Source organism: Furipterus horrens, unplaced genomic scaffold, assembly GCF_987537825.1.
Source record: "Furipterus horrens unplaced genomic scaffold, mFurHor1.1.pri manual_scaffold_7, whole genome shotgun sequence".
In the NCBI taxonomy this organism is placed as follows: domain Eukaryota; kingdom Metazoa; phylum Chordata; class Mammalia; order Chiroptera; family Furipteridae; genus Furipterus; species Furipterus horrens.
This window is the reverse complement of record NW_028327177.1, coordinates 138,499,926-138,524,690: the sequence shown is the minus strand read 5'-3', so window position 1 is coordinate 138,524,690 and position 24,765 is coordinate 138,499,926. Positions and strand designations below refer to the sequence as shown.

The 24,765-nt window shown below is 46.9% G+C and overlaps 1 protein-coding gene across 1 annotated transcript in view; it reads left to right on the top strand.

The window, feature by feature from the left end:
- The window catches only part of LRRC2 (leucine rich repeat containing 2), a 29,081-nt gene that overhangs the window by 2,779 nt on the left and 1,537 nt on the right, over positions 1–24,765 (top strand). The window contains exons 2-8 of the mRNA XM_090284633.1: positions 10,651–10,794; positions 12,848–13,055; positions 15,223–15,379; positions 17,392–17,528; positions 18,987–19,132; positions 21,615–21,770; positions 24,429–24,565. Coding sequence (XP_090140759.1) covers positions 10,670–10,794; positions 12,848–13,055; positions 15,223–15,379; positions 17,392–17,528; positions 18,987–19,132; positions 21,615–21,770; positions 24,429–24,565 — 1,066 coding nt within the window. The 5' untranslated portion in view covers positions 10,651–10,669. The remainder of the gene's footprint in view (positions 1–10,650; positions 10,795–12,847; positions 13,056–15,222; positions 15,380–17,391; positions 17,529–18,986; positions 19,133–21,614; positions 21,771–24,428; positions 24,566–24,765) is intronic.

Genomic DNA, 24,765 nt, shown 5'->3' with positions numbered 1-24,765 from the left:
CCTTTCAGCAACTCTCCCCCTCTAGATCGAGAGCTCGGAGGCAAGGACATTTGTCTTCCTTGGTTTAGCGAGTGCCCATAAATGTCAGGGATTTAGGGTTCCCAGCAAGCAAAGGGCAGAAGTACACACCTATGCCCTGGCTGGTGAGGCTCAGTGGGTTGAGCACTGTTAACTGAGGGTTCCCAGTTCGATTCTGAGTCTCAGTCAGGGCACGTGCCTGGGTTGCGGGCCAGGTTTATTGATGTTTCTCTCCCTTTCTCTCTCCCTCCCTTCCCCTCTAAAAATAAAAGCATCAATAAAAAGAAAGAAAGAAAAAGAAAGATACACCTAGTCAACTGGCTCAGAGCACAGGGTTCCCGTGTGGAGGTTCAGAAGCAGGAGCCCAGCAGCTGTAGCCTTGCGCTGTTGTTCCTGGGTGACTGCTCAGTGTTGGGGGGTGGGGGGCTAACTTGGGGGGCCCGGGCTCTGAGCCCAAGTCTGGGGCCTCCCAGGTGGCTGCTGCTGTCCTAAAGCATGGCTCTTCTCAGCTCAGATCATGGGTAGACGGAGTGTAATCAAAGGACCAAATAATTTGACTCGTATTACATGCTGTGAAATAAGCAGGCAGCCGAGAGGAGACAGCAGGGGGGTCTTCCTCAGGTGAAGGGGCGGGAAGGCCAGGCTGAGGAGAGGACCCCGGAGCTCAGTTCAGGGTGAGTGTGTGGGAGAAACCACATGAATGGGGAACGGTGTCCAGGCAGAGGGAGCACGTGAGCAGCCTGAGGGGGAAGAAGCTGGGGGGATAAGCACTGAGCAGGGTGGTCGGGGTGAGTGGGAGGGGCTGGCCCAGGGCGCAGGTGCCAGGGGCTTAGTGGGGCCTGGGAGGGGCCTGGGTCTCCCTCTCATTCTGAAGGGAAGTCTTTGGAGGACTTGAGCCAGGTGGCAGGCAGCGTGGTCTAGTTCTTAGAAAATGACTGTCACTATTGTGTGGCAAATGGATTGACATGGGTGAGTGGGAAGTCAGGAGACCAGCTGTGACTTTTGCATAACTGAGGCCAGATGTGACACTAATTGGTGGTGAGAATCGCATGCCCTCTAAGACTTGGTGATAAACTGGATGTGTGCATGAGAGATTATGTGTGTGTGTCAGAGTATGTGCATCAGCGTGTGTGCATCAGAGTGTGTATCAGAGGGTGTTTGTGCATTAGTGTGTGCGTGCATCAGAGTGTGTGTATCAGTGTGTTTGAGCATCAGCATGTGTGCATGAGTATGTATCAGAGTGTGTGCATTAGTGTGCATCGGTGTGTGTGCATCAGTGTGTGCGCGCATCGCTGTGTGTGCATCGCTGTGTGTGCACTGGTGTGTGCGCATCGCTGTGTGTGCATTGGTGTGTATGCATCAGTGTGTGTGTGTGTGTCTGCATACACGGTGGGCAGAGCGAGAAAACAGAAGGCATAAAGGAGCGACCTCCAGAGAAACATGGAGTCATTTCTGAGATGGGAATTAAGGCAACCAGGGATGGGTTAATTCTAACTGGGTAAGCTTAGAAGGAATCATGTTTCTCTGAGATATGTGTGAGGCTTTCCAACTGGATATGTCAAAGGAGGCAGCTGGAGATACAGTTACCAGATGTCACTATGACATAAGGCTGATTTTTATAAGTGCCTCTTATCTTATTGTCCACCATATTGGTTATTTATTGCTATAAAACAGAGTCACCCCAGCACTTAACAGCTTAAAACAACATGTGTTATCTCACAGTTGCTGAGGGTCAGATATGTGGTGTGGCTTAGCTGATTGGTTCTGGCTCAGTGTCTCTCATGAAGTTGCAGTCACGATGTTGGCCAGGGCTACTGTCATCTGAAGTCACTTTCACTGGGGCCGGAGGATCTGCTTTTGGGACAGCTTCCGCTGACATGGCTGTTGGCGGGAGGCCTCAGTTGCTTCTCTGTAGGGCTGGTGGTTGGGCATCCTTATGACATGGCTGACTTCTCTCCACAATGAGAGGGGAGAGAGAGAGAGAGAGAGAGAGAGAGAAAGAGTGAGAGAGAGAGAGAGAGAGAGAGAGGGAGAGAGAGAGAGAGAGACTTCAGAAGTCACATGCCATCACTTTTACCATATTCTATTCATTAGAACTAAATCACTGCCCTGGCCCGGCAGCTCAGTTGATTAGACAGTCGTCCTGCTACACCAAGGTTGTCGGTTCCATTCCCAGTCAGGGCAAATACAAGAATCAACCAATTAATGCATGAATAATTGGAACAACAAATCAATGTTTCTTTTTCTCTCTCAAATCAATTAAAAAAAAAAAGTGAGTCACTAAGCCACGCCCCTGCTCAAGGGGAGAGGAATTAAGCTCTACCTTTATGAAGGGAAGAATGTCAAGGAATTAGTGGGTATAATTTAAAGCCATCACATCCACCAAAGCAAAATATTTTATATTTTGTTGCTCACTGAAGCTGGGACCGGTAAACTGTCACCCACAGGCCTGGCAGTGCCTTTGTGTGGCACTGGGTGCTGCTGGAACAGGCCAGCACTGTGAGCCGTGGAGACCAAGTGGCAGTGTCCTCCGTTGTCCTAATCCCCCGCGACTCTCAGTGCCTGTCTACGTGGCCAATAGTATCTTGCTGCTGCCCAAGGCCCGCACTGGCTGCCATCTGCATGTTGGAGACTCTGCTGTTGGCAGCTGCCAGGCCACCAGGCAGTTGATTACTCAGCAAGTCACCTAGCCTCCAGCCAGCTGCCCAACTTGAGATGACTGGGAGGAGAGGACACACAGGCATCTGGGTGTCACTGGGGCAGAGTGAAATGGTCTGCTGCAGGTCCCCTCTCCCCTGCCCCTCTGCTCACCCGTGCTGGGCCTTTCCCAGTGGGCCAGCCTCCCTTGTCCTGAGAATGTCCCCAGCAGGTGACAACTGGGCAGAAGCATGGAAGCACACCCACTGCTCAGGCAGGCCCGTCCCAGGCCAGCAGGGAGGGACAGCCCCTGAGTGATCTCGTCTATTAAGTAAGCGCCTACGTAATGTCTCCCATTCTGCCTGTTGGCCTGCAGGGCCTAAAATGTGTATTATCTTGCCCTTTACTGAAAAAGTTTGCTGACCCCTGTAGTAAAGCAGAAGGTTTTTCCAGGAGGCATGTACTTTCCCACCGTGAATCTAACCTTTGGGAGTCTCTGCTGACATGCTCACTCGGGACCTGGGCCACTAAGCACTGGAGAGGCACGATCCTGATGACGCTCTGTGCCCCAGGGTCCCCTCTGTCAGCTACTTCATTGCTCTTCTCTCCTCTCACGGTCCGGTGTTTTCTCGGAAGATGCTCAGTGGCTGTGGACAGTGCAGCCAGATCTAGGAAGTCTTATTCTCGTGATCCTGCTAATTACCAGGCAAAGCCAGGTCTCCAGCAGGAAACTGGACTCAGATGTCTTCTTGGAGCCGTGGGTCTTGGTGTCAAATTCAGGGAGGGTTTGGGCAAAAGCTGCACATCCTGATGGTGGTTGGGGGCGTCCATTTGGTGGTCAAGTTTCCCCTAGGGAGCGATAGCTTTGTTTGTATTGAGGGTCTCCAGAATGGATCCTGCAGGTTAATTTCTCTCTGTTCTGCTTTGGTGGAGTATATCCGGGTGATATTTTTGTAGTGCTGGAGAGAGTTCATGCTTAGAAAATTACAGTTATGTGTTTGCTTGAAAGATTGTGTTGACTGGAGCTTATGCTACAAAGAAGAGATTAAATGCTTTGTAAATGTGTCAGAGTTTCTCTCCCCGCTAAGCTGCTAAGGGACTGGCTCCTGTGTCTGTCCCCGACATCTACCTCTTCTCCTGTCTCCAATGTGACTTTGTTTCTGGATCAGGGGTCTTCTACCTGTCCTGGAGTAACTCATGGGCTTTTGCTGTAAAGCCACTTTTCCAGTCTTATGGGGTTGCTGTCTCCTGGGTTAAGGTTTAATTGTCTAGGGAGGCCTGGGCTCAGTCCTGTCCTATATGAGACACCAGAGGCTGGGCTGGACCTGATATTTAGGAGCTGGTATTTCCTAGCCTCCCAGGATCTCTGGACATTACACGTAGGTCCCTAGCAAACATGGTCATCACTTACTGTTCTTAGAGTCTCCAGTTTTCATTACATACATTTACAAACAGAATACCTTACAGGCAAGACCTTGATTTAAATCCAGGCACGTTCAAACCCCCCTTAATTGAAGAATAGAACCCCATTCTCTGCTTTGTGAACTGCAGGGAAAGCGATGAACACGGTTAGAAGACAGACAGGACATGCCCTTTCCCACCAAAATACTGGAACATATTTATTGATTTGCAGCTATCTAAAAATAGAACAGAAAGACATCAAGCATAGATTATTCCTCCAAGAGGAGAACTTGAATTACATTTCTCCAAATTAATGAGCAATAATTTCTTAAATGCAGGGGCAGTCAATGTACTGATCCGGTTACTTCTCAGGGATCTGCTGGCCTAAGGAAACAAAAGAAACGCAACAGCAGGACGTGAGCCTTGGCTGACTGAGTGAGAGCCCACACAGCCGGACAGCGCGCGGTTCCGCCAGCTTTAATCACTCTTGGCTGGCTGGCCTTTTTAGTTGGCTTTTATGTGTGGACTTGGAATATGTGCAGAGATTTCCTCTAAGAAACTTGGCTGCCCGATTCTTCCTCCTTCAAACATTTTTCTCCATTACTGGCTATGAACTTCAATCCCTTGTTCTCAGGCTGATGCTTGGTTGGCTTTCCTTTATGGAGGCTTTTATGTCAAAGGTTAAGACCTTTGCAGCGCAGGTGCCCCTGAGCTGAAGACGATGGAGTGAAGGAATGAAATGCAGAGGTGTCTGGTTCTGGGGAAGAGGAGATGGCACACTGCCCTCTCTCCCCGACTTGATGCAGGTGTAAAACCTGGCCAGAATACGAGGGGCAGCAAGAGGAAGACTCTGAAAAGGAATGGCTGCGAGAGAATGAGGGAAAGACTCCAGAATTCAAAGCATCACAGAACGCAATGCAGCCTGGAACCCAGAACCGGGCACGAGGGCACCGAGTTTTGATCCAGGAGCGGGGAAGGAAAGGGGTGACTAATGCTAAGAGGGGGTAAATTCCCGTTGCTTTTTTTCTTTTTCTTTTCCCCCTCCTCTCCTGCCTCAGCTCCCCTAGGATTCTAGCAGCAATGTGGGGGGTGGGAGAAAGTGGGAGTGGAGAATCTCAGTCACCCAAAGCTTTGAGGGAGGGGGTCCTTCCTTTTTGACCAGGGGAGCTGTGTGTCATCAAAGGGTGGAGAAAACTCTTTGCTTTCTTCTCTCCCAGCCCTCCTGCCGCTTGGCCTGGAGGAGGGCACATTTGTGGAAAGTGCACAGCAAAGCAGGGTAGCCAAAGCCCCAAGTTTCAGGCTGGAGGAGTAGAAGTGGGAGCCCCAGGTATCTGGAAGGACCAGGGAGATCATGGATCGGGAGAGGCTTGGGAGAGCAACCCTGCAAGGTTGATGATTAACTTCCGGGCTCATTCCCGAGCTACACGGACGGATCTGATCCTAACCAGCCGAAGTCTGTTAGGACCAAGCGTCCGGAGAGACCATCACACCGTTGTGGAGGAGCACGTGGACCACCGGAAGAGCGCTGCAAAGTCAAGACTGCTCTGACTAGTGGGGATCGCACCCCACAGAAGGCAGGCTGGAATGGGAGGTCTGCACCCGACCGAAGGGGTTACCTGCTGTGAGTTATCAATGTACTGCCTCCCAGCTCTGAGCGCACCTTCAGTGCATGTACTTGGTGAGATGTAATGGAATTCCTTCAAGTATTTGCCCTTTAAAATACTAAAAGTTCTCAGATGAGGGACTGTGTGGTAGGAAGAGGCTGCTTGCCTCTTTGAGTGTGAGCTGGGCCTCCGCAGTGTGGGACGCCTATGGAGTCTGCCCCAGCCACGGGCCCAGAGTACAGTCCCCTTGCAACCTGGCAGCTTTGGCTGGCAGTAATCTTTCTGCAGCGCCTTCGACCCAGGACACAGAGCCCTCGTATAGACCACGGGCTTGGAAGTCCTCCCGCCCACACTTGTACCTGGACTTTCCCTGCATCCCCGTGGCCTGCACACAGCTTCCTGTGGTCTGATGGGCCACAGACCAAGCCACTGCTCCACCTGCCGGTCCCTATGTGGTCCACACTCTGAAAGCCTCCTGCTTGTGCCTGTACCTGGGTCCCACTCCCCTGCCCATGCCATGGTTGCTGGTCACATTTGCACTGTGTGTGTGTGTGTGTGTGTGTGTGTGTGTGTGTGTGTGTGGCCTGTTAGTTATCCAGTAAGCCAGAGCAGCCTGACCAAACCAGAGACTTCTCTGCTAGCTGGTGGGGAGAACCACAACTTCTAACATGAGGTCTTAACCCTTTTTTTTTTGGATGTTCTCCCTCTGCTCTGGGGAATGAATGAAAAGATAGAAAGTATCAGCAAAGAAATAGGAGATATAAAGAACCACATGAAATAGACAATAATTGAAATAAAATATTCCCTGGATAGGCTTATAAACATAATGGAGATGACATAGGGGATAATAGGAAAGTTGAAGACAGATTCCTGGCTATTACTGATTTTAAAAAAAATGAGGAAAAGAGATTTACCAAAAATAAACAGGGCCTCAAGACTGTTTGGAAAAGTACCAAAAGGCCTGATGTTTGTGTTCACAGAGGCCCAGAAGGAGGGGTGAAAGCGTGCAGTGCAGAACAAAGTTGTTGAAGAAATAATGGCTGAACATCCCCAATTTTGGCAAAAGGTCCACTCTCCTGATTAGAGGAACAAGGCACATCTCAGACAGGATACCCCCAAAGGCATCCATGCCCAGATTCATCATAATTCAACCAAGGGACACCAAAGACAGAGGAAAAATATCTTGGAAGTATTGAGAGAAAAATGATGTGCCACCCATGGGAGAATTATGATTTAAATGAAAGCAGATTTCTCACCAGAAACCACAGAGACTAAAAGAAACGGGCACAGTATTTTTAAAGTCCTGAAAGAAAAGAATTGTTAACGTAGGATTTGATATTCAGCAAAAATATTCTTTAGGCATGAAGGTGAAAAAAAAAAAAAAAAGATATCCTCAGATGAAGGAAAACAGAGAATTTTCCAGCAGACTTCTACAAGAATTGGTAAGGAAGTTGTCTTAGGAGGGAAATGCAAGCTGAGGGAAACTTGGAATAATGGGAACAAAGGATGCGCAGTGGATCTGGGCCATAGCACTCGGGCATGCGGGGCCTGGCTTTCTCCCCATGAGTCGTTTAGACTCAGTGTGGTGGTTGGAAGCCAATCGTATACCACTGAGAGCTGGGACACACAGCACAAGTGCCATGGGAGGTGGTGGCATAACGGGACCTGTGTGTAGCAGGAAGGTTTCTACCTCTCACTCGAAGTGGTAAAATATTGTCTCTGAGTAGCCTAGGGGAGGTTAGGCATGTATCTATATTCCCTAGGGCAACCACGAAAAAGAATGGCTGTACCAAAAAACACAGGAAAAAGCACAATAGAAAAAAAAAAGGAATACTAAGAAGTGTTCAGATAATAAAAACAAGGCAGGAAAGTAAAAGGAAAACAAAACAGAGACTAAACAGAAAATGAATGATAAATTAATTTAAATCTAAATGGTAGACCTATTTGCAAACCTATCAGTAATTATTAAGTCAGTGATTAAATGTAAATTGCCGAAACACACCGATTAAAAGGCCAGAGTGGGTTAAATGAATGACGCAACAGGAAGCTGTCCACAAAGCCTCACATCAACTATAACCATATATTTAGGTTAAAAGTAAAAGGATGGAATCAAGTAAATAAAAAGACAACTAATTCACAAAATGGGAGGAAACTTTTGCAAATCGTATATCTGGTAAAGGACCTGTAGTTAGAATATATGCAGAACACATGGCCCAATTAAAAAATAGCAAATAATCTGAATAGACATTTCTCCCAAGAAGGTATACACATGGCCGGCAAGCACATGAAAAGGTGCTCGACATCATTCGTCATCAGGCAAATAAATGCACACCCAACCACCATGAGGTACCACATCACACCTCCAGGGACGGGTATAATAATAATAAAAAAATAACAAGTGTTGAGAAGATATGGGGGAACTAGAAACTTCACACACGGCTGGTGGAACTGTAAAATGACGCCCCTGCTTTGGAAAACAGTCTGGCAGTTTCTGAAAAGGTTAGACTTAGAATTATCACGTGACCCTCCAATTTCATGCCTATGTACGGTATTTACACAAGAGAATTGAAAACATGATGTCCGCACAGAAACTTGTACGATTTGCTCCTTTGTTTGAGATCTGCTTTAGGTAAAAGAGTTTTAAGGGAGACAGAAAGACAGTCCCAGATGTCAGAAATTAAAGGACAGAGGGAAATAGTAGGGTCAGCGTTTCAGCTCTTGACACTGAAATTATGACTGCACATGTTCAGCTGCGCAAACATAAGTCGGTGTTCCCACCACATTGGCAAGCCATCAATGGAGAGTACGCACTTGAGTCAGATTAAATATTTGCTTTTGTGTCCCCACTGACTGCTATGTAGAAGGGTCTGGAGTTGGAGCAGAGAATATCCAACAGCCCTAACATTTGTCAGCCCACGCTCTGTGTTTGTGTGAATCAGGAAAGGGGTTTGGCCGGATTTCGATGCTGTAGGTAGGGGAAATTTAAAACAATCTCTAGAAAGTAGTTTCACGTAGGTAAGGGAGATAACTATAACTTGGAATAAATTGAAATGCACTTCTATGTCCTGAAAAAAATACTTTTTTTGCAATGTACACATAATCACTTAAAGCAAGCAGCAAAGAGGAGCTGTGAAAATAGAAACACAAGAAAAAGCTCATTGAGTGGCCTGAGAATGAAGCATTCTGGATGCAAATCTTTTATTCGCTAATTGTTCATTCATTCATTCATTCACTCACTCACTCACATATTCATTCAATAAATACTTATGGAGGGCCTACTATGTGCCAGGCACTGTGCTATTGTTACAGAAACAGGGGAGTCCAAAAACAAACCCCAGAGTTTGCGGCTGGGAGATAGGGAGCAGGAAGCAGCTTTCAGGATGCCCTTGCAGGCCTGGAGCTAGTGGCTGGAAACATTGTTGCAAAGATCCGCTTTACTTCCAAGGCTCAGGAAGATGGGAGGGATCTTGGACTGTGGGCTGGTACGGAAGAAGCAGACAGAGCCTAGTAGGGTTCTGTGAATGGTCAGAACTGTTTGCAACACCCACTGCGTGAGAGGACGCAGGGAGAGAGAGGAGGCAGGGGGGAAGAGAGAAGCAGCTGCGGATATTTTGTGCTGGCTCTGGCTCTAGGAGGCTCTCTCTCAGGCTCTCTCTGGCCCTCACGCCCTCACTCTCTGGCTCTTGTGGGCTCCCTCCATCTGGCTTGGAGAAGGGATCTCCAGGCTGCTTTAAGAAGAGGCTCCTGCCAGGCTGCTTTGAGAAGGAGAGGAGATCCATGCGGTTTGCAGGAAGAAGGCAGTTTGCAAGGAGGCTGAGAATCCCGGGGTTCCTGCATTGAGAGCTGGAGGGCACCACAGCTCAGAAAGGACCTCCCCAATCAGAACTGAGTGATTGGCAGCTACTAGTAAAGCTGAACTGTGCCTAGGAAGTAAGGAAACGGTGTTTCTGACTTTCCTAAGACTGGCCAGGTCTGGGAGGGGGAGGCAGGACTTTGTGTAAATAAACAATTCTTTTTCTTTTCACTAAACTCTGGTATTCAGAGTTATGATTCTGGCGGCGGGCAATCGGGCCCCTAACTAAAGAGCCCGTGGGTTCTGTTTCAATCGGAGCAGCCCAAGGGTTCTGTTACACTATGCCTCACTAAGATGTGATAGCTAAAAAATGCCCGAGTCTGACTTTCCTTGCACTCAGAAAGCTGCATAAACAGACATCAGCAGCTTGTGAGGGTCCATGTTGCAGGGAAGCCTCACAGAACCTGCCCCCAGGCTGTGTGGTCAATCCTAGGTGGGAAAGTGCTCCGCGGGGCTCTGTGTGATGTTTGCTGGTGTTACTGGTGGCCGGTGTGTAGCCTGAGATAGCCAGGTGTGTGTGTGTGCGTGTGTGTGTGTTTTCTGATGAACTCATCAAACTTATCCTTGAGTATGTTAGAAACTGCTGGGAAGATTAGATGCTACTAAATTCAGTAGAAAATGGGACCGTAAAGCTTGAGGAAGGCCGTGGCTGCTGTGGCTCAGTGGATTGAGCGTCGGCCTGCGAGCCAAGTGTCGCTGGTTCGATTCCCAGTCAGGGCACATGACTAGGTTGCATGTCAGGTCCCCAGTTGCGGGCGTGAGTGAGAGGCAACCACACAGTGATGTTTCTCTCCCTCTCTTTCTCCTTTCCCCTCTCTCTAAAAATAAAAAAATACACAAACAAACAAATTATTTAAAAAAAAGAAGCTCGAGGAATGCCAGGGGGAACCCGCAATTCAGTGGAGACAAGCGTGGCATTCTAGAGGAGATGACCCCAGGCTGAGTGTCGCACTCTGACTTTTACACAGAGTACTGTCAGAGCAGAAGAACATTAGCAAACTGCCACCCTGAAACTAACACGGCATTTCATCATTGCTTAAGACAACTGACTCATTCCTGTCTCATTTTAAAGTTCATGGTAAAACTATTTTCTTCTGTGTGGGGGTATAGCTGACCTTTATGTGTATCTTTAAATAGGTAATTTCATGCTCTCAAAATGGGACACAAAGTGGTCGTATTCGACATTTCTGTCGTCAGAACCTTGTGGGAAACACGTGTCAAGAAGCACAAAGCTTGGCAGAAGAAGGAGGCAGAAAGACTCGAGAAAAGCGCATTGGAAAAGTATGTTTTCTGTACTTGCTTGTAGCTTCTTTAGTGCATTGGGCCCGGGCAGGCCACAGCTATGTGGTGGAGGGGGTGTCTTTCTTCTGGGGTTCTCACTGTCATGGACACCTGCTTATTGAACTTCAGAGCCTTCACGCTGTTGCCCAGAATGAACACTCGATTCCTATCAAGTCCCACCCATAGTTGTGAGGACCCACATACAGCCCAGGCACCGTGCCAGGCACGGGGAAGACAGCGGTGACACAGTCAAGTCCTCTGCAGCCAAGTCTGGCTCCCAGGGCTGTCTGACGCTGTCCACGTGCCTGTGCCAGCCATGGGATTGGTGGCTGCTCCCTGTCACACACTTCAGCCCCCGCCCCTGAGCCACATGCTAGATGAGAGTCATCGTGTCGATGCTATTTTACTTGACTGTAACGATGTAATTTGTAAGCTGCCTACTGTTACGTAAACTCCTGAAATGTGAGTAAAAGTGAGTCGATCCCAACGAAATTGAGCGTTTTGGAAAAAACTACATTTGTGATCAATATGAACCACACAAGTGAATTAACACTGTACAAGACTGATGAAAATACGGCAAGCTAGGAAGGTCACACATCCAGGTGGCTTTGCCTGTCTGTGATTTTTACCCACTGTCAAGAGTCCCAAACTGGGGCTCTAGGGTGATGCATTATGGGCGTGGTTAACCTAGGAGAGGCAGAATGGGATTCTGATGGGCAGACCTGTTCTCGCGGGAAGCCCATGACCCCGTATCAAGTTGGCAAAGTGGGATATATTTCTATGCTTTAAGTTAAAAACAAAAGGCATAAGGTGTGACTGTCTCTTTATTCCTGGTCCTCCACTTGTATGAACTACTTGGATGGAACAGAAACCTCATCCGATCATGCCTGGTAATTAAGCTGCTGCTGTAAGTAAGCACCTCGGCTGTTGCAGGCGGTATCATTATCCCGAGTCCTGAGGAACCTGCCCAAGCCCTTTCCCCGGCATCACGCCGCAGGCACAGATAGCTGGGACTCCTTCTTCACGTGCCGCTTAGCATCTGTCCTGCCCCTGGCCATGTAGACTCGGGGCCTGTATCTGCAGCCTGTTCCTAAAATTGCTCCCATCTAGAAGTCCTTGACCCTGCCTGTCCCCAAGTCCCTGAGCAGGGTCTGGATGCTTTCCTGAGAGTGGGATGCTCCGTGTTCCATCGAAGCGGGCTACTTGGCTTTGAAGGAAAATGGCAACATGTTTTGTTTTTGCACCTCATAGACTATTAACCTGGTAAAGCCTCTGAGCAGCTTTGAAACCCCTAAATGGGGAAAGGCTCACGGCCTGCAAAACACTCTTCTAACGACGGTGTGGCATCCAGAGGGCAGCAAGATGCGGTTCAGTCATCAGCGAGTTTTTATGATCATGTCGGGGGCGGGGGGGGAATAAGGCATAAATGTGGAAAGTTATAAAATGACAGGCAGAAAATTATAAAGGGGGTACCGAGGAGCAGTGGGGGGCGGGGCGGGGGCTGGGGAGCTGCACGTGCTGAGCCGGCTCCATTGTCTGCCTGGACGTGGAGTTTATGAAGAACGGGTTCACCCACAGGAGTGAGGGTTCCCGAGGTGGCTGATGGGTGACGTGCTATAAAGTTCAGATATTTTGTAAACTGGGACTGCCGATATGTTTCTATCCAAATGCTCTTGAAAGATGAGCAAATTCCTGCAGCCTTGCACTTTTAAAAAACTTGGGTGTCACCACATGCTGAATTGTCATTAATCGAACGCGTTGCAGGTGTTTTGGGGAGAAACGTTAGCCAGGAATTCCATCTGACTCAACACCTCTAACTTTTAAAAGTCAAAGTTGTTAGTAATTCACAACTCTGAGGTTTTAAGTTTCCTCTGTATTCCCCACGGCGGAACAAGAAAAGAGGGGTCGGAGGAAAGCAGGTTGTGGGGGGTGGGGTGCGGGCAGGCGGGTGGGCGCGGGGCGCACTGCTCCTGCGCCCGCGCCCAGGTGGCTTCTCCGGGCAGGGGCGGGCCTTGCCGCGGAGGGTGACCGCGTCCTCCGCCCGGCGTTTTAGGATAAAGGAGGAGTGGAACATCGTGGCCGAATGCCGGAGGAAAGGCGTCCCCCAGGCGGTGTACTGCAAGAACGGCTTCGTAGACACCAGCGTGAGGCTTCTGGAAAAGATCGAAAGGAACTGTCTGGCAAGGCAGAGATCACCTTCCAAGGAGGGAGACAAAGGGAGCAGCCCGTTTGTGTTTGAGCTCTCGGGGGAGCACTGGAAGGTGAGTCGCCGTGTTCCTGCGTCTGCAGCCAGCGGAGGCGCAGTGCAGTGCTGCGCCCATGCGGCCCTGAGCTCTAGGCCTTGGCCCCGGCCGGGCGAGCGCTCTAGCCCGGAGAGGAGCTGCTTTGAACCGAGTGCTCGCGTCTCCTCTTCCACAAAAACGGTGTCGTCCTGGATAGAGCAGCGGGGCCTCTTGGATCCCTTCCAGGCTGGGAGCCACGGGGACCCCAGCGGCCGTCCGCAATATGGCATAGCCTTTGAAATGCGTTAAGCTGCTGTCTTTCCTCTAGACTTTGCATTTTTAAATTTTTTAAAAAACGGAGTTCTCACCACCTAACACCTCCCCCCCTCCCCCCTCCCCCCACCAGCAGGCGGTGAAAGCCGACAGGAAAGGCGGCTTTCCTCGGACATTCTGGGGCCAGGACAAAGATGCCCCCTCTTTCTTTCCTCGGGTGTTTCCAGGTGCTTCCGGCTCTCACTCCCTGCCACCTGCTACTTTGCTTGGAGAGGCACATGCCTATGACCTGCGCTCTCCTAGTTGGAGCGGCACCTGTGTGTGAACTGGGGCTGCTGTCCCTTTCAGGGGGACAGGGTTTTCTGGGACATGGCCTTAATCCCTTATGACCCTGGGGCCAGCTCCCTGATGAGCCAGCTCTTCCCCTTGGCTCAGCCGCAGGAGGCTGGGTTCAGATCAGGAGGGGCCCAAAGGGTTTTGCTCGGCTGGGAGCTGTGCTTAGAGCAGCCCCGTGCTTCGTGGAATGTTCTGCTGTCACCGTCTTGAAAATTTGTTTTTGTTTGTTTTTTTTCCCAAGAATTTATTTATTTATTCTTAGAGAGAGGGGAAGGGAAGGGGAAAGAGAGGGAGAGAGACATGCATGTGGAGACAAACCAATTGGTTGCCACTTGGATGCACCCCGACCGGGGACCAAACCAGCCACCCAGGCGTGTGCCCTGACCGGAATCGAATTAGCAACCTCTCGTTTTGTGGGGTGACACCCAAACAACTGAGTCACACCGGTTGGGGCTTGAAAAGTCTTAATTTTTAGCAAGGTGTTTGCATTTTCATTTTGCACTAGTTCCTGAAACTACAGAGCTCATCCTTACCCTTGGTGGCTCATTTAAATGTGTGTGTGTTTCGGTTTTCTTCTTCCAGGGAGCCTGAGTAATGCTCATGCTGCTTATCTACGAGACTAATGTGAAATCATATTTAGGGCGAAAATAATGTTGTAAGTTATAAGCATAGTCCATGGATCCAATAGTAATGATCACAAAGCACATTACAAGTACCAAGTGCCAAGCAAAGGGGTCACTTGGACTTCCTGCCACCTCCATCCCACTGACCTCCCCCCTTCTTCTCCCCTAAGCACCTGCCACAGTTTGCTGATGGTGCCCGGTGGTCTGGTGACACGTGTGCTGTCCTCACCTTTGTTCCGTCCCTTCAGTGCTGAGTTACCTTGTTTGCAGAAGTGAATTTCTTCCCCTGGACAAACAGCCTCCCTCAAGTCTTTAAGCACTTAGCAACACCATTCCGGTTTCACCCCAGGGTGCTTGAATGAGGGGAGGCCTTGGACACCCCTGCGTGCTCCTCTCTGTCACTTCAGAGGCGAAGGCCCCGGAGGTGGCTTGCCTGGACAGCTGTGGAGCCTGGCCTGGAATCCTGTCTTTCTGGCACTTTTCCCCTCCTGTAGCCTCATAAAAACGTTTAGAACTTTGGCCCAACAAGTATTAGATGTTTATCAAGTATTTTGAAAACCAACTACAGAGGAAGGGACATGCAGCCTGAATTTTACAGTCTTAACGCAAGGACAGACTATATTTTTAGAAGGTGTTGAGTTGGCATATTGTAAATAAGTAAGACACGCTGTGGCAGGCTGTGGGTGTGAGCTTCATTATCTGGGTTGACCAGGCATTTGATTTGAATAATATCATAAATTCATGGCAGTTTTGAAATTGGGCTCATCTCTTATTGTGAGACTAATGACAACTGTCGTGTCTCTGCTTTCTTTTTGAAATGGCCGGAGCGCTGGCAGTTATGTTTAATGCTCTCACGCGCCTTCTCTCTCTCTGGCTTAAAACAAGAACAGGTTTTCCTTGGCTTTGTGCACACCGCCACTGAACTTGGCCTCGTGAAGGCCCTGTTGCCAATTGCTGTCATTCCTCTGTTCTAGGAGCTCCCAGAGTCGTTGAAGGAGCAGACGCACCTGAAAGAATGGCACGTACACAACACCCTGATTCAGATCATTCCTACCTATCTCAAGCTGTTCCAAGCAATGCGAGTTCTGGATCTGCCCAAAAACCACATCTCCCAGCTTCCGGCTGAAATCGGTATGTGTCTTAGCAGAGCCGCAAGCCTCTGGTGGGCAGGCAGCTGGTGGACAGGGGCTGCTGCTGGGGGAACTGCTGCCCCCTCCTCCTGCCCCAGGAAGTTATGGGCAGGACTGATTCCTGTGTTCCCAGAGCTGCTTGTCCCCAGGGTCCCCTTTTGGGTGGCGATGCCATGCTCTCTCCTGCGTAACAGCACAGCCCGACATTTGCCAAATGCTCAGAAACTAGAAGTCTCAGGAGTGAGCAACACTGTGTTTAGGAACTTTTTATTTCCTTTTCGTTGTAGAAATACTAACCTGCAATGAGACATTTATTGTAAACGTGAGATACAACATATTGTTCCAATTAATTAGTTCTCGATAAGTTTAGGTTCGCTTATTACGCCATGTCGATCAAAACTTTATACTCGTCAGTCATTCTGTTGTTGAAGACCACAGTGAGCATTACTGCTTCTTCTCTCAGGCTGTGGGAGCGAAGCCCGGGGGCTGTGCTGGGCTCCATTCCACAACATATGTTCTAGAACCAGTGATGTGCCATGCTCATGGGAAAACTCACGAGGGACAGTGTGAGTCAGAGGATGGCTTCTTGGGCCCCTGGCACTTGTGCCAAGATGACAGAGCTCTGGTGGCCATCTTTGTACCCAGGCTGGGATGGGGTGCTGCCTCCCAATGGGGAGTAGACTTGCTTACTGAACAGCTCTGCAGGCTGGAAGTCGGAGGTCAGGGTCCCGGCATGGTTGGTGAGGGCCGTTTCCTGGGTTGCAGAAGTTTCCTTGTATCCTCGTGTGGTTTTGGAAATCATTAGTGTGGCCATGTGCTCCCAGTCCTCCCCAGAAGGGAAAGCTTTTGTTTTATATTAGCCCCTTATGCATCCTGCTGCTTTGACTGCAATACCTAATTATAAGGCTCGCAGTGTGTTTCGGGTGGGACCGTTAGAAGGGCCACTGATGCCCCCAGTGCTACCACAGTCTTCTAGCAAACAGTGAGACCAGCACAGTTGACTCAGAAACGGCCCTTCCTCCAATATGCTGTCTTTGTGCATTTCCCCTTCTCATGTACAAAATGCCAAGAAATTTGTATTTTGGCTGCCTGCTCTGCAGAGGTAAATAATAATTTTGATTTCCCAATTTAAAAAATTAGGTTAAGAATGTTAAAGTGTTCAGTGTCTTAGAACATGCCTGCCATGGTTTCTGGACTATTAACTGTATTGGCTCTTGTGCCAGGTTCTGGTTTGGGACTGATTATGCGTGTATTCAGTCAGGACAGACTTGGGAGGCAGTGTTTCCCCATCAGCCCAATTGTTGTTTGTTATTCTTAGTGTGTTCACTTTCTGTCCGTGAAAGGGATTTTCTTTTTAAAAGCATGTTCTTTATGAAGCACGTTGTATTATAATTCAGTCAATGTAAATAGGAAGCCAAAGAGAAATGAACTCCGTGCAGTCTGGAAACGATCCACTCCTTTGACTCGCTGACCGCACACGTAAAGCTCCGTGCGTGTTTCGGTCCCTTGCTCCTCTCCCAGCGGAGCGCCCCTGCAGGCGGTGGCCGGGCACTGTGCTTCCCGTGGGTGGGGGTGGGGGTGGGGCTGCACCACCCTGTGACACCGTTGCCTGTGGCTTCATCCATCATGTCTGCAAAGGGCTTCGCACGCTGTGGTGCTGGGGCCCGGCCTGAGCTTCACGGAGGACGAATGCCCCACACTCACCTCGCCTACGCTTTTGTGAAGGGTGAGTGAGGCAGGGAAAAACTGAGCAAAAACAAACAACAAAACAAAACAAAACAAAACAAAAACAAAATAAAAATAAGCTCTGGTCCAAGACCAAAATGCTCAGGATAAAAGAATAAAAGATGGGCAGACATTTAAGAAAAGCGCTTAAAAAGCAAAATCAAAATTATGTTTGATGTCTTGCCCATCATTTCTAGAAAGGTTTCACATTTTTGTTTTGTTTTCCTTTTCTTAAAAGACCTTGAAGGACCTCCACTATGATGTTCTTTTTTTTTTTTCTGGTGACAGGCTGTTTGAAGAACCTGAAAGAACTCAATGTGAGTTTCAACCATCTGAAGAGCATTCCTCCTGAACTGGGAGATTGTGAAAATCTAGAGAAACTGGATTGTTCTGGAAATCTAGAGTTAACTGAGCTCCCCTTTGAAGTAAGAGAGTAAACATTTTTGCACCATGACTTACTTGTATTTGGTTTAGGACATGGACTGGTCTATAATATAGGGAAGAAGCTTTAAAAGATGAAATCCATCTTCATTATGTCACATCTTCCTGACATTTTGATCACCCTCTACCAACTACTAAAAGGTCCTTAAAATGTTTTTACGCTAGGCCAGGACCTGAGTTTACCTTCAGAAATGCCATCAACGGGAAACTAGGCAAAAAGTCCTGTTTCCATGCAAGATATTTTTATTTAATGCCTATGTATTATACAATGCCTGTTAGCTGTAATGCAGACTCTGGTTTATTTATTCCCTATGGTGAAATAAAATTGGAAACAGTTGGAAATTAAAAAAAAAAAGGGTAAAATTAAAAATAAATTTATATACTCAATAAAACTTGTAGGTAACTAAAGCAGTCCTACAGCTAGGATTTAAGAATTCCATTAACTTAAAAACATTTCTTAGTTTCTTTTGGTTGTATTCATTGGAGAAATGTTTTTAAATCATTTTTCTGATAAAATGGAGCAGATGAAAGCGAACAGGTTTTAGTGCCACGTCAGGCTCAACAGCTTCCTGTGCTGAAGAGAGATAAGATCTCACAATCCTGCTGGTAATAAACACGCCTCAAGTGTTATTGCTGGGGAGCATCTGCCAAGGCCTGACCAATGGTGACAGTGCTAGGAGGGGTGTTAATCTCCTTTCCTGGAAGCTCCTGTGTGGGAGGAAGTGGCTGCTTCTACTCTCAGCCCCATCTCGCCCCGGGAAAACAGAGTGTTCCCGGAGAGGGGGCACCGCCAAGGGCCATGGTTCCCTGCACACTGTCAGCCCCCAGTCCTCCTCAGTTTAGAAAATGACTTGATCTTGTCTCAGGTGTTCAGGCTGGAAGCAAGCCAAGCTGTCTCTGGTCCTTCTTGCTCCTGTGCCTCATATCGCTCGGAAGTCAGACCTATTGGGCAGGTCCCGCAGGACGTGGTCAGTGTCTGACCGCTGCCCAGCACCTTGCCAGCAACACCCTAGTCCGTGGTGTTTGTCGTATAGACTGGGACAACAGCCCCCTAGGCTGGTCTCTCTGTTCCTGCTTGCACTCCCCTTTCCTTTATTGAGATATAACTTACATACCATAAAATTCTCCCATTATAAATGCATGTTTCACCAGTTCGGTTTTAGGATACGTCCATCACCCCCTAAGAATTCTGTCTTGCCCATTCGCTTTATAAAATTGCGTTGCTTATTTATGAAACCAACAGCTCCTCCAGGGCAGCCACCATGTGCTAGGTCAGCGCGCCTGGCATGGTGCGCCGTGGCCCACAGTACATACTGTTTTGATCTCCTTTGCATATATTCATGGAAATGCCTTTGGGAAGAGACGGCAATCAGAAAATTATCAGTTGAACTTAATTCTTCCTCTTACACAGGTAATTGGAATATTTTGTTGTTCCTTTCTAGTTAAGTAATTTGAAGCAAGTTACATTTGTAGATATCTCAGCAAACAAGTTCTCCAGTGTCCCGATCTGTGTCCTGAGGATGTCTAATTTGCAGTGGTTGGATATCAGCAACAATAACCTGAATGACCTGCCACAAGACATAGACAGGTAGCTACTTGCATTTTGAAGGTGAGGTATATGGATTAGTTACTAACATTGTAAACACCGCTAACATTTTAAACTTGTATAACACATGAATGTTCTTTGAAATCATGAATTTTCCAGAGTTCACTGTTTTCAGGAAATGAATTTAGTTCTTTACATAATGAGACAATTTCTGGTCTACATCATACATGTATATGATGAGGTCTGACAGGAAAAAGTCCAGCCATTGTTATTATAATGAGAACAGTTGGCGCAATGTTGATGTAACCTGGCAGCCAAGGAGAGTGGACTGGAATGTACATACATGAACAATGAGGACTTCACTGTACTCATCAGTGGGGGCAGTAGATGCTGTTGAGTGAGCATGTGTACTGTGTGGCCGTCGCATCCAAAATGGCTGAGTGAGTAGAGCAACGAATCTGCATCCAATTTTGTGTTAAGCTTGAACATTCCTCTAGGCAAACTATTTGGATGACTGAGAAGGCCACAGCTCTGGGCACCTGGTGATTGGCAGCTTCATCACAACAACGCACCCACTCATGCATCACGTCTCATGCAGAGTGTTTTGTGAAACATCCAATCACCCCGGTGACTCAGCTGCCCTGCAGCCCAGATTTGGCGCCCTGTGGCTTCTGGCTTTTCCCCAAAATTAAAATCACCTTTGAAAGGAAAGAAATTTCAGACAGTTGATGAGATTCAGGAAAATACGAAAGGGCAGCTGATGGTGATTGGGAGAGCTGTGTGAGGCCCCAAGGTGCCTACTTTGAAGGGAACTGAGACATCAGTGTCCTATGTACAATGTTTCTTGTATCTTCTTCAATAAATGTCTGTTTTTCATATTACATGGCTGGATACTTTCTAGACTGAGCTCATATATATAGGCATGAGCAAAAGTAGGTTTACAATTGTGAGTACACAAAACAGTGTATTCTTGTATCATTGTTAATTATTGTATTATATTCCATATGAACAACTGTAGACCTAGTTTTGCCCGCCTGTATATGTGCATTTGAACAAATCTTCATTGCCTCAGTGAACTTTTAGTTTCCTTTGGTTCCCAACAGAATGGCATCATTAACTTTTCCTTACTTCACAGAAGTAGAAAAGGTAAATTATTACATATGGAAGAGAAAAATATCAGTCTCTGTTTACTATATCAGTGAGGATAATTTTTATTAGTTCCATCTGTGGATTTACTATACATAATCTTGCAAACAAAATTGGTATGCTTAGTAGGGTTTTAAAATTTTACCCTTGTAGCTATTCCATGTTTAAAAATGATTGTTACACTGAATTCATTCATTCATTCTGCCAGTATCCTTAAATTTCTGTGTGGCAGGCCCAGAGAGGGGGCGGGGTTTAAAGTGGTGAACGAAACAAAACCTCCAGCCTCCTGGAACCCACCACCTTCTTTATCAAGTAGCAGAAGTAGACTGTCAGGACGCAGACGCAGCAGGCACGTGGCCTTGTCCTAAAGGCCATCTCCTGTTTCCGTTTCCTACGGCTGGTACATCCACTCTTTCCCTGTTTGTGAGACTCAAAGGGAGTTGTTTTAGTTTGAAACACAAGGGGATCTTTGTGAAATATTTATGGGATCAGTCAAGATTTTGCAAATGAAAGGAAAAACCAGAGAGGGGGCGGGTCACTGAGTTGAACAGAGTAAAACCCATTTGGAGCATAGTTGGCTCCTTTCCTTTTCTCTCGGCAGGTTTCTTCCTATTTTGAAGTTAGAAAATAGGATGAGAGAGGAATAATTGTGCTTTCAAGATACACGAAAGGAAACAGGGGCTGAAATTTGTTTATTTTCACTCCAACTCTAATCTGACTTCTTTCCTATGCCCTGTTCACCCTTGGAACGAGGCAGACACTTGGATATTTTGATTTCCATCTACTTTTATATTTTTTATTTTAGTGAGGGGGGAAGGGAGAAAGAAAGGGAGGGAGGGAAACATCAATGTGAGAGAGAAACATCAATTGGCTGCCTCCCGCACACGCAGGGACTGAACCGGCCACCCAGGCACGTGCCCTGACTGAGAATCGAACTGGCCACCTTTTGGTTCGCGGGACAATACTGGCTGGGAGGGGATATATTGATTTTTTTAAAAAAGTTTTTCGATCACAGTTTTCATTCAACACTATTTGGTATTAGTTTCAGGTGTACAGCAGTGGATGGGCATTCACAGCGCAAGGCTGTATTGATTTACAGGCCCCGTCACGGCGTACTGCTTATGTGCAAGTCGCTTATGCTGCCGCTCTGTCTGTGTCTTCAACTGGCAATTAAGTCAGTAAAAAATCAAAAAACAAACTGTGTCACCCGACATAACTTTATTTATTTAATTTTTGAAGTTAGTCCTTCCTCATAAGAGTCACATATAAAAAACAAGCTAAGTTGGAATCTCCCGCTAGGATTTATATGTAGTTCACTCTGGTTTTCTTCGCTGTGAAGCCAAGTCCTCGGGTTCTGATCCCTTTCCCGTCTTCTTAGGCTAGAAGAATTGCGGACGTTTCTCCTGTATAAGAACAAGCTGACCTATCTTCCCTACGCCCTGCTGAACCTGAAGAAGCTCACCTTGTTAGTGGTCAGTGGGGACCACTTGGTGGAGCTCCCCACTGCTCTCTGCGACTCCTCCACGCCTTTAAAGTGAGTGGACCAGGGATCCTAGTCGGGACACATTCAGACACAGGGAAAGAAGCAAGGAGTGTCAGAACCTGGGCACTGGTCTCAGGAAGCGAATCAGATGGTCCTTGTACTCTGAGACTCAGATCCCAGTTCATGGGAGTTCTGATGCCTTTTCACAGGATTTTGAAGTTTTTGCACAGTGACCAGGGAGCTAGGGCTTAGAGGATTTCCAGACAGTACTAGTGCTAAGGCACAGCGGGCGGATGCCCGGGGCCCCTGGGTCTGCCACTCCCCTAAGCTGACTCCATTGCACGTCCCTTGGCTCCCTGCTAGTGCATCCCGCCAGAATTTGGAGCTTTGGGGATCGCCCCTCACCTCTACCCTGAGACCATTTTGGCCCATCACCAGTAGCCGGAAGCCGCCCCAGGAGCCTTCACACGAGGCCACTCCAGTGAGAGCCACTTCCCCACTGTGTCCAGAGACCCATCTGCGTGTTCCAACCACCGTTCAAGGAGGTGTTTCCCTGGGACTCCCAGTTCTCTTAGTGACGAACGCTCACATCCGCATAAATCTTTCTTACTTCGGTCCTGCAGTGAGATGCAGCGCAAACAGAAATAGATTAACTATTGCAAGAGAAAGACTAAATTTGTCTCTGCATAGGCACTAGTGTAACAGGGATGTAAGACATCTTCTCCCCGGTCCCACCAATTTCTTCCGCTGGAATGGGACCCCCCACCGTGGAATCGGGCTTCCCCTACCCCACCCCCATCTTTGGTCAGCTCAGGAATGCTGTCTGGGTAAGAGAGGCCCCCTGGTGGGAGGGGGGCAGGGGCCACCCCTAGAACTCAACCGGCAACAGGCAGAGCTTACATCAAGGGCAGGAGGGGAACCTCTGGTTGGGCTAAAACTGTAACCTGTGTGCAGGCCACTGAAGTCAATTCAAACAATATAACTGTAGGGTTTGGAGATCTAGAAAAAAAGCTCTTGGAATTAATCAGCAGTTCAATAAAAAGACTAGGTATAAGTCTTTTTAAAAAGTCATTAGCTTACTGATATCTTAGAAACAACTTGTAGAAAAAGAGTGGAAGAATGATGGCATTAATAGTAATGATCCCAAAATAGAAAATATCTAGGAAAAACCCTAGGGACAAAAAGTTCTCTTGTAGGAAGGGAACTAAGAAATGTTCCAAAAGAATATCAAAGAGTCTTGAATATTTGGAAAGATATACTGTCTTTCCGGATCCAAAGACTCTGAAGATGTGATTTCTCCCCAAAATTATATTTAAGTATAATATGATTCTAATCGTCACTTCAGTGGGATTGGTTTTTCGGAATGTGAAAACCGAATTTGAAAGTATACGTGAAAGGTAAAAAGCTAAAAACAGCAATGATAATTTTGAAAAACAAGAGTAATATGACAGAATTTTTAACTTTTCTGGATATTCAAAATTTTTCATAATAACATTTTGAACAAGTAAAGGCATAGATCTCAAAAACTGGGAGGGGGAAGAGCTGGGGAGCTGAAGAGAAGGGAAGGAATGCCTCTACTTGATTGAACGATACTGAAGTATATGTCCTGCAGTAAAAAGTATTTCATATCAATTAAGTTAAGATAGTATTGACCAATGAAGGAGATCGCTTCTGGGTCTGAGAATAGCGAAGGGCAGGGCGAGAGACCGCTGCTTTAAATATGAAGTACCATTGCACTATTCAAATTAAGAAATATGTACAGTGATTCCTTTGATAAGAAAATTAAAGAATGATCAAATATAGGCAGATTTCTTTTTTGCGGCATAGGAAAGGACAATAACAATTCAATGAAAGAAATTGCAAAGGAAAAGTCGAACGGATCTATCTACATAAGAATTAAACCTTTTTGCTTTCTCCATATTTAGACATTAATAAAATTAAAAGAAAATAAGTGGGAAATAAATATGCTAAAACATGACAGATATGTGTGGATATGTCATATATACATATATATCACTCTTCTAAAACCAGTTAGAACGGTGCTAATACCCAAGAAAATAGGGACTACAACTGCAACCAAAGACTGTTTGAGGAATCTCCTATTTGGAGTTGAATTAATTATATCATCTTCACATCAAAACATCTTTTAAAGTTGTAAAGATAGAAAACCAAATGCCATTTTAGTTTCTTTCCTTTAACTTCTTCCTTTTCTTGTTCCCCTTCCCCTTCCTCCTCCTCCCCTCCTTCCTCCCTGTCCCCTCCCCTTCTCCTCTTCCTCCTGCTCTTTTATGGGGATTTTACCTGAGTTCTTTTTAATGAAGCCACCTTGTTTGAGCGTTGATGTCACCAATTGGGAGTAGTATCAAGTGTAGTACGACATCATACAGTCTTAAGGCTCTGACTGAGAGAAAGCATTATTGTCCACCTCTTGGCTCCCTGCCTGTCACCCTCTGTGTGTGGCAGAGTAGCTCTCCTTTCCCTATCAGGCCTCTGAACAGTCTCTGCCTTAAGACTGATTCCATAGTCCTGATGGACTCTTCCACAGTGGGACTGCACTGGTGATGCTAACTTTGTGTGGTCAACTGTGACTTTCAGGAATAAGTAAGAACTTGGGATTCAGGACCACAAAATTTGACTTCCGATGGGAGGAATTTTGCAGTTAAAAATGTACAGGAGAAAATGTGATATTGTCTATATTTTCTTGAATAGATTTGTAAACCTTATGGACAATCCTATTGATAATACCCAGCGTGAAGATGGTGATGAAATAGTGGAAAGTGAACAAGATCGTCAACATTTTGATAAAGAATTTATGAAAGCCTATATTGAAGATCTTAAAGAAAGAGGTAGGTTACCCATATTTAAAATGAATATACAGAATTCCATTAACTCATGCAACACATTTATTGATATAAGTCAAACTGAGAAAAAGTTAACTGGTGAGCAATTTACTTTGTAAATTATTTTTCCATTTACCAAAAGAAAAGAGATACATTTCCTTAAAATATTTACTTTGCTTAGTGCACTTGAATGCTTGATACACCAT